General features: G+C 34.3%; 1 protein-coding gene across 1 annotated transcript in view; it reads left to right on the plus strand.

Annotated features, from left to right (window-relative positions):
• Positions 1-10,435, plus strand: part of STAG2 (stromal antigen 2) — a 142,758-nt gene that overhangs the window by 80,496 nt on the left and 51,827 nt on the right. The window contains exons 5-11 of the mRNA XM_037727480.1: positions 1,360-1,441; positions 4,259-4,463; positions 6,385-6,536; positions 7,994-8,067; positions 9,179-9,302; positions 10,131-10,229; positions 10,326-10,405. Of these exons, the coding sequence (XP_037583408.1) occupies positions 1,360-1,441; positions 4,259-4,463; positions 6,385-6,536; positions 7,994-8,067; positions 9,179-9,302; positions 10,131-10,229; positions 10,326-10,405 (816 nt within the window). The remainder of the gene's footprint in view (positions 1-1,359; positions 1,442-4,258; positions 4,464-6,384; positions 6,537-7,993; positions 8,068-9,178; positions 9,303-10,130; positions 10,230-10,325; positions 10,406-10,435) is intronic.

Consider the following 10,435-nt stretch of genomic DNA (forward strand, 5'->3'; position numbering starts at 1 on the left):
TTTTTTAATGTTGTGGTAAGTAAGGGCTTTTCTAGGGCCCTGACTTAATACTAGAAATTGATCTCACCCAGGTAAGATGGAGGTAGCATGATTTAGGTGAATAGTCTCAGACAAATTATTTAATTGCTTAGCCTAAGCCCTAATTTCCTCATCTGTGGAGATGGAATTATGGTTTTACAGCTATGTATATACACAGGTGTGCACACACACAGATGGATGCATATACAAAATATAGCTCTGGTCATTTGAAAAAAATCTATTAATTATATCTAGTTCTTATTTATGAATCTCATCTTCCTATACCAAGACGTTCTTCTTTTAGATATTACTATATTTATGGTATTCCTAGTGATAAGAATGGTAAGCAAAAATAATTCAACAATAAAAATAGGATTTTGAAAATCTGGTATTTACTTTGATTACCCCTTCCCCGTCTCTCTCTTTCTCAGTCTGATGTTCCATCAGTGAAACTTCATGTATATTTTCTTACTGCATACTAGAAATTTCCTTTCTGATGTTTGGTCTCCACCTGACTAATGTTTTACTACTTCTAATGTGCACCCTTTCTTTTTTCCTCTCCCATCCTCCTGTAAGATTCTAAAGGTCCTTATCAAATTGTTTTTCTTTGACAATTTGTTAGCTCTTGACAATAAGTTAGTTCTTGATTTTCTAACTTATAGCATGTATGGTTTTTCTGGTGGGTATAGAGTGGAGGTAGAGTCAGAGAGACAGCATTTCTTTGACATTTCCACACATCAGAGCATTGATTATAAGTAACCCTTTGACAGTTTACATCTTTTACTTTTTGGTATTCATTATTTGTAAGTTTTAACTAGATTACAGACTTCTAGGCAGGCAGGAACTACAATTTACTACTTAGCTCTTTAAGAGGATGTTAAGTTGTTAGTTGCCTTACATACAATAGTGCTTAATAAAGAAGCCTGACTAAAGTGAACTCTAGCTATTACTCCCTTCCTTATCTTCAGCTTCATCCTCAAGGTTTTAAGTCTTATACTAGATGCTGTCTCACTCTTAATGACATATAGTTTATGTTAAAGAGACACCAGTATAAATATTATAGCATGAGTAAAATAAGTCCTGTAGAAATGGCCAAAGGTAATTGTGTTAGGAAAAAAGATATTTGTCAGAAGTGTGGGACTGTTTTCTTGTGCATATTGAGAATAGGTAGCATTTGTGCTTTATTTACAGATTTGAGAATCATGGTAAAGATCATTAGATGATGGTTGGAGAAGTATGCCTTTTATTGTGTGACGATAAACTTCTTAGTGTTAGAGACTGACTTAGAAGTTTTCTTTATTCTTTTATCACACAATATATTAACTTCTGACATTTGTAAATTTCAGGAGTTGTCACAGCCGAGATGTTCAGACATATGCAGAACTCTGAGATAATTCGCAAAATGACCGAAGAATTTGATGAGGTAACTTACTACCTTAAGTGTTTTGATAACTTATGAATGTTGATCTTGACTTATTTTTAAAAGTATTATTAAATTGTAAGCATTAGGTTGGGTGCTGTGTCCATGCTTTGTAATCCCAGCACTTTGGGAGGCTGAAGCAGGTGGATCACCTTAGGTCAGGAGTTCGAGACCAGCCTGACCAATATGGTGAAACCCCGTCTCTACTAAAAATACAAAAAAATTAGCTGGGCATTGTGCCATGCGCCTGTAGTCCCAGCTACTTGGGAGGCTGAGACAGGAGAATTGCTTGAACCTGGGAGGCAGAGGTTGCAGTGAGCTGAGATCAAGCCACTACACTCCAGCTTGGGCAGCAGAGTGAGACTCTGTCCAAAAAAAAAAAAAAAAAAAAAAATTGTAAGCATCAGTGTTGAAGATAAAAGCTTTGGCATTAGATTTAATCAAATGTTGCTTCTGTGCAACCTTTGGCAAGTTGTTGTCTTAGTATCAGGTTTTTTTTTTTCTGAGACAGAATCTTGCTCTGTCGCCAAGGCTGGAGTGCAGTGGCAGGTTCTCTGCCTCCCGGGTTCAAGCAGTTCTGTCTCAGCCTCCCAAGTAGCTGGGATTATAGACGTCTGCCACCATGCCTGAATAATTTTTGTACTTTTAGTAGAGACGGGGTGGGGGTGGGGATGTGGGTTCACCATGTTGGCCAGGCTGGTCTTGAACTCCTGACCTCAAGCGATCCACACGCCTTGGCCTCCCAAAGTGCTGGGTTTACTGGCAGCTATCACTGCATCCAGCCAGTTTCAATTTCATTATCTGTAAAATGGGCCTAATAGTACTTTATTCATAAGGCTCTTACAAAGATTGAATTGAGTAATGTTTGAAAATTGCTTAACATTTTACAGTTCCCAGAACATCGCAAGAACTTAATAAATGGTAGTCATTATTGCCAAAAATGACAATTTCAAGGAAGAATATAAGAACATATTCTGGAATGTTGTAAAAGGAAGGTTTCAGCAATATTTGGGGAACCTGGTAGCTAGGGCAAAGGAGTATATAGATATTTTTATTGTTTAATAAAAACTCTTGAGAACGACAAAGATTACATATTAGTTTAGAGTGAGTTTTCCCCCACTTACCTCCCTAGGGCTAGATTGAGTTGATTCTTTATTACAGTGAGCTCTTTGAAGTATCGTTACCAATAAATACATACATAGATTTACTATAAATTAAGCTTCTTCAGGGAAGAGATTTTGGTTTGTTTGGGTTACAGCTGTATTTCAGTGCCAGTAGTTTTACTCCTCCAAAGTTTTTCATTCTGGGTTTTCAAGCAAAAAACCTTGTCTGATTTGAGTTTTATTTGGCCTTTTTTTTTCTTGCTTAAACTGATGAAGGAGCTTTGAACTATTATTCTAAAAGATAGATGAATTAAAATGGCTTTGATGATTACTAAGTGCTATTAATCAGTCCGCAAGTAGTTGAGAGGTAATTTTGAATAGTGGTATTTTTTACTCTTTTAATATTAAATGTTTTAGTGAGAACTTTCTCACTAAAAGGAAAAAACTATTTGAGATAATTGTCGTGAAGTATGGTTTGAAAATGTCAGCAAACCAAGTTGCTAACAACAATTAAGATGATATATTTCAATATAGTCACTAAATTAATCAGAAAATAAGCAAATTTTTTTGTTGAATATCAGGAACTTATTCTCAGATGAGATACAACTGCACTTAGATGTGACATGACTTAAGATTTTAAAAAACATAATGACAAAAATTAATTGTTAAAAATTTACTAAACAGGTTGGGCATGGTGGCTCACGCCTGTAATTCCAGCACTTTGGGAGGCTGAGGCAGGCGGATCACCTGAGGTCAGGAGTTTGAGACCACCCTGACCAGCATGGTGAAATCCTGTCTCTACTAAAAATACAAAAGTAGCCTGGTGTGGTGACACACGCCTGTAATCCCAGCTACTCGGGAGGCTGAGGCAAAAGAATCTCTTGAACCCGGGAGGTGGAGGTTGCAGTGAGCCGAGATTGTGCCATTGCACTGCAGCCTGGGCAACAAGAGGAAAACTCTGTCTCAAAAAATTTTTTTTTTTTACTAAACTGTACTGATAAAATTACCTTATCTCTCTAGGATGCTCTTGTCAGTGACCTTTACTTTCAGATGTTCTATGTGGTATTGGTCTCTGATTTTATTTCTGTGGTCTTGGTTGTTTTTAATGATTAGTGGAGAATCTCAATTTACCCTGAGACTAGAGAATGCTCTCTTGTACAAAGGAAAACCTGAGTACCAGTCTTCCAAGGCAAAACTAGCTACATTTCCATTACTTTAAAAAATTATGATTGTATTTGTTAACTGTGTGATGTATGTATTTGAAGCGAATGAAAACATATTTGTAATGTTTTGTTTATTTATACATCATATATCAATTTAGTGGATTAGCTGAAAATATGATTTCCATCATTTCAAATCCATTTAAAAATCGAATTTTGGCTTCGTTTTGGTTTGCTTTTGCTTTATATCTGTGCTTACCACCAGGATGTTTTGTTTTGATGAGGGAGGCTTTTAAAAATTTTAACCTGAGTAATTGGTATGTATTTTCATTGATTAAAGTAAATTCAGAATATCTATTTTGATCTTAAAGAGCAGAGTGTTCAGAGGTACCCCTACCTTTATATGTTATTCTCTTGCCTACTTTGAGGATTAATTGGAGAAGAAAGGTGAGATAAGATATCTTTTCATGCTTTTGCCTAGGTAGGGTATTTAAAAAGCAAGCGGTATGTTAAGTCATGCATTCTAAATGAAATTCCTGTTGTAAATTTTGTTTTAGGATAGTGGAGATTATCCACTTACCATGGCTGGTCCTCAGTGGAAGAAGTTCAAATCCAGTTTTTGTGAATTCATTGGCGTGTTAGTACGGCAATGTCAATATAGTATCATATATGATGAGTATATGATGGATACGGTCATTTCACTTCTTACAGGATTGTCTGACTCACAAGTCAGAGCATTTCGACATACAAGCACCCTGGCAGGTGAGTATTTAGAAATATTTTCTACGTATTGTCTTAGGCTTGAGATGAAAAAGATTCTCATTAAAAGAGAAAGGAAATAAGAGTGATACAAATTAATTTTATTTATAAAGTGACCACTAAGAGGACACTTCCCCCATCCTTCCTGTCAATTATTGGAAATGGGATGGTAATTTCAGTTTCAATTTTGTGAAGGCATACTATAAGTTATACTATAGCTACTATATGGTGATTTTTTTGAACACTATGCATACTGTGCCACAGCAAGGGAAAGTTGGATTATAGGTATGCATTGGATTCTTGAAAAATACTATGCCACAAGAAGGGGAAATTGGATGATAGGTATGTATTGGGTTCTTGAAGGGTATGTTACCAGGGGAGATATTGACAGCAGATTTGGAGGTACCATCACAGTCATTTTGCTTATATGATTCTGATGACTGTATAGTTTGTCTCTGGTGTGCGTTGCCTCTCCAGGTAGGATGGCCCCTACTGGATGATGCCTCTTTTTTCAGTCACACTGCAGGAAGTTGATTTTTCTTATGTTTCTGGGTAACTTTAGGTTGGGGCAAATTCTTTGATCTTTAAAGTTTACTGAAATGAGGTATATAATTATACCTCATAAAATCTATTAGTTTCTCTTTTGTGCTTAAGGTAAAATTGTTGATATGCTATTATTGAATATGTTCTTTCTGAGTTTCAATGAATAAAACAGGCTTTAATTGTTATGATGGTATTCTGATTTTTAATGATATTTTGGTTTTTAATTAAAAAGACTTTTTATTCTCTGTGGGTTTTTTTTTTTTTTTCCATTTAGAATATTTTCTCAAAGAATTAAGTCTGTGATTAAAGATACAATTCTGAGTCCTTCATTGTTAAAGAGAAAATGCAGTTTCCCATATGTTCTGTTTTTGTTTTTAGATTTGAAGTCAGAAAATACGAATGTGAGCTTGCTTTATGCACTTAAGGTAGCAGTGTCAAGAACTTGATGGCTAAAGTAAATTAAAACAAGGATTATGGTGCAAGATGAATAATTTTAGATCAGAGTGGCAAACTGGTTTGCTGGGGGCATGAAATTAGAGCAAAAAATTGGGAAATCTTTCTTTAAGAGAGCCAATAGCTGCAAATTAAGATGTAGTTTTATTGTTGTTATATCATGCAATGCACCGAGTCTGAGAAGTAGTCTGGAGTAAGCTAAAGAAAGCAAAAAGTGATCAGATCTTTCAGTTAATACGTTTTAAATCCCAGATAATAAGAATCTTGTATCAGGAGTAAGTGTTTAGTAACAGAAGGTAGAGATCTGGAGGAAGTTTTATGAAAAAGCACTTTAATTAAGTGACATTTTACCCTTTGTAGTTTTGACTTTTCATGACTTCATCAGTCTTTATGATATGTTATGGAGTAAAATGAAAGGAAAGCAAATATTGATAAAATTCCTCAGCTTTTTTTTATATTATTTGATATAAAACCATCAAGTTCCTTTTAATTATTGAGATAGCTAAATAACTTCGTTGTGAACTAAAATTACTTTAGAAGGTAAATCATGATCTATGAAAAAGATTATTTTAGGGCACATATTATAGAATAATGGGATTTAAGTATAGTCTGGAGTCCGATTGCCTTGGTTTGAATCCGGGTTTGACTGCTTATGTGAACTGAGGCAAAGTTGTAAATTTCCCTGAGCTTCAATTTTGCTGTGAATGAAATGGGTATAATGCCTTTGAGAGGGCCATTGTGAGGATTAGGAGATAATTCCTGAAAAGTTATTTTATGTTATTTTATTGTTGTTATTTGTAGCACCTGCATCTTTCTTTTGTTAGAAGCAGATTAGCTTATTTCTGCTTAATTTTTCTATTTGATCTTAAGTTGTAAATTTTTGTATCTGTTAGGTTAATTTCACCATATTTTTACTCTTCAAAAATAGCTATGAAGTTGATGACAGCTTTGGTGAATGTGGCACTAAATCTTAGCATTAATATGGATAATACACAAAGACAATATGAAGCAGAACGGAATAAAATGATTGGAAAACGAGCCAATGAGAGGCTAGAACTCCTGCTACAAAAGCGGAAAGAGGTAAACTTTTATATTGAATATTTGGGCTCTTGTGTAACCAACTTGGTCACCATTAATTAGGATATAACTTTGCTAGTGCCTCAGATAATTGTTTTTGAAATATTTAAAAGTAAAAAACATTTCAAATTATTTGCCCAACAAAATTCTGAAGAATATCCATGCCAGCAATACTGTTTTCTTATTTTCAATCTGCGTGGACTAGTATTAAGGGTAAAGGGCTTTAAATAAGGAGACGGGGTTAGTCTGAGAAGTTATCTTAAGCTTTAGCATTATTCATCTCTACTGTGAAAAACCTTTTGTCAGGATGAAAAGAGGTTTCACAATTATGTGAAATCACTTTGAAAAATAACATAAGCTGTTTATTAGCATCTAAATTAGTGTGTGTGTTTTTTTAATACCATAGAAGGCATTTGTTTAACACTGGTGACTGACCACCAAGTTCAACTTTGAATGAGCCTTAAATAAAATCTTTTGATGCTGTGGCTGTAATTTAAATTCTTTTTTCATTGGTGATAAAATATTTTGCTATTTCATAATGGAGATGTTTGTTTTCATATCAAATAGGCAAAGTCTGAGGTTTCAAAAATATTAGTAATGCAGTTGAGTTCAGTAGTTGTCATAGTCCTCTATGAATTTTTGACCTGATCTTGAATTTTTTTGGGGGAGGGGATTGGTAGCTGTAATTCTAAATTGGTTGTTTTCGAAATAGTTAATAACTTTAAAAAATATCCAGACCCAAGAAAACTAGGGAAAATCCTGCTATTTCCTCCTGTCTAAATTCCTCATCTTTTTCATATAATTTAGAATATTGATACTTTTCCCTCTTAATTTATTTATATGCTATATAATAAATGATATGTAATAAGCTACATTACAGATTTCTTTACAGAGTTTTTTTTATTTTTTAAGACCGAGTCTCACTTTGTCGCCCAGGCTGGAGTGCAGTAGCGCTATCTCAGCTCACTGCAACCTCCACCTCCCAGGCTGAACCTCGTGCCTCAGCCTCCCGAGTAGCTAGCATTATAGGCTTGTGCTGCCACACCTGGCTAATTTTTGTATTTTTAGCAGAGATGGGGTTTTACCATGTTGGCCATGCTGGTCTTGAACTCTTAACCTCAAGTGATCTATCTGTCTCGGCCTCCCAAAGTGCTGAGATTATAAGCATGAGCCACTGTGCCTGGCCTTCTTTACAGTTCTTTTGTAGATATTTTGAGCATTAGAAAAAAAATATTAATATTAATAGCTAAATATTAAAATCCAAGTCAGATATTTCAGGTATCAAGGAATTTTATCTACCTGATAACTGTTAATTTTTCTGTATGGTTACTGTTATCTGGTAGAATTCAAAATTTACCAAAATACTGGAGAATTCTGCTTTTTTCATGCTTGTAACAACTTAAAGGTGTTCCTTTGATTGTCTTCTTTACAATTGAAAAGAAATGATCTATTCTTTACAGCTTCAGGAAAACCAAGATGAAATAGAAAATATGATGAATGCAATATTTAAAGGAGTGTTTGTACATAGATACCGGTAAGTTGTGACAGCTTTTTCATAATAGCACTATATAATTTCTACTTAGCAAGTTTACATATTTAGTGGTGTAGGTAGTCTAAATTAGTGGGAAGAATGTTATAGTAAAATTATGTTAGACTAAACTGTGCCACTCAGTTACTCTGGGCAAGTTATTTAACTCCTGTGAATTTGGTGTTTCCCATCTGAAAAATGGGATAATGCTGTGCCTGACTTGCAGCCCATTGAAGTTACTGCTATTAGGAGTCAGGCTACACAATACTTAATTACCTTTGCATGCGCTATGTTAGTAGAGCCTGCACATGCTGACTTCTGACTCTCTTCCCTTCCACTGAATATCAGTGGGACAATTTAGATAGGTTAAAGTGAGATGTTTTCTTTTGCTATTTTGAATGAACAGAGGAAAGAAACAGTAATCTTATTACAATTTCTGCTATAACCTATTCTTAAATTTCAGTAGTATGTTTATTGAGCTTCTTCCACATATCCTCAACTTGGCAGTTATTGAATCAGGTTAATGCTTGCTTTATAATGTCCCCAGCCCATTCTTACATTTTCACTTCTATTGTCACCACTACCTTAGTCTATTTCCTCATTCTCATGCGTAGAGATTATTGCAGTTTAGCTAAAATATCCTTTTATTGTGTTATTCCTCTGCCTTTAATGACTCACCAATACTTACAAGATGAATTTAAAATCATTTAGTCTAACATTCACATCCAATTGAGCTTGACCTCAGTGTAATGTGTAAATAATTCTCACCTGGAAATTATGCTCTAGCCAGACAAGTGTGCCTGCTGTCTTCTGAACACACCATGCGCAGCAGGTGTGAGCAAAGGCTGGGATATGGTATGGTATAAAAGGTGGGGATGGGATTTTGTTTGTAGTTTTATATAATTTTAGATATATGTTGATACTTATCCTTTGCCACCTAGACTGTAAGCTTTTGGCATTCAGGGCCATGCTTCATTTCTATTTTTTAATCCCCAGTAATACTTAAGATAGTATCATATTCATAGTAAATCTGAAGTACTTGGTGTCTCTTGAATAAACCATAAGTTTTATGGTATATTGGCACTAATTATGCATCATTTTTCCTTCCTCCATTCAGTGATGCGATAGCTGAAATTCGAGCTATATGCATTGAAGAGATTGGCATTTGGATGAAGATGTATAGTGATGCCTTTCTTAATGACAGTTATTTAAAATATGTTGGTTGGACTATGCATGATAAGGTAAGATGGCCCTTCAGACTGCTGCTTTCTACACATCAGCATGGCTGCCTGTAGCTCTCATTCATGAGTTATCTCCCTGTATGTATACCTGGTGACACGTTTCTGTAAGCCCCCCCTTTATTCTTTTCTATCTTCTCTGTAAAAATTTAATTTCTATCACATAAAGTCCCCTAGATTTTTTTGAAAACTGGCCACTGATTTAACCTTAAATTAATGGTGAATCATTTTTTTGCTGAAATATTAGAATCATGATGGTAGTGAGGCATATCTTTAGAGCACAAAGAAGAACCAGTATTCTGTTATCTGTGAGCTATATACTTTAAAAAAAATTCTTCAGTTTTGATCCACTCTTTTGACAAACCTGTATCTTAGCCGGATTATACCTTACAACTTGGTTTCTGACCTTTTTAATATATTTTCATTACACTACTATTCTCTTAGGCTGCTTCTTCACTTGCCTTGAAGAAGGTAATTTTATATATTCTTTCCAAACATTAGTTTCCATAGCAGAAAATGACTGTGACACATGCTCCTCTTGTTTTTTCACAATAGTTTTGTTCTTAACATTTATGTTAAATATTTTGTTCTTAACAAATTTTCAAAAATTACCCTTTGAACTATAGAAATAGTAACCACATAGGAATTTAGTCATAAATGTATATACTGGTTATTATTTTTGCTTTATTAAAGATGATAGTTTCTGAAGGAATGCTGTGGTAGGAAATGTTTAAAATTTTAAAGTGGAAAATATTGTACACATCTTGAATATTGAAGTTGAAAATACGTAGTTTTAATGCATTGTCTCTCTCTCTCTTTTTTTTTTTATAGCAAGGTGAAGTAAGACTCAAATGTCTTACTGCTCTGCAAGGGCTTTATTATAACAAAGAGCTTAATTCCAAACTGGAACTTTTTACCAGTCGGTTCAAGGTTAGCATTATTTTAAGAATTTACAAATAACTTGTAATTTGTAAACACTTTTCTCTTCCTTTTCTTTTAAAAATATTTTAATTTTTTTGTCCTTAGGATAGAATTGTGTCTATGACCCTTGACAAAGAATATGATGTTGCAGTACAAGCAATAAAATTACTCACTCTTGTTTTACAGTAAGTATATGTTTTTTTTTTTTTTTTTTT

This window comes from Cebus imitator, unplaced genomic scaffold, assembly GCF_001604975.1.
Source record: "Cebus imitator isolate Cc_AM_T3 unplaced genomic scaffold, Cebus_imitator-1.0 Scaffold232, whole genome shotgun sequence".
Taxonomy (NCBI): domain Eukaryota; kingdom Metazoa; phylum Chordata; class Mammalia; order Primates; family Cebidae; genus Cebus; species Cebus imitator.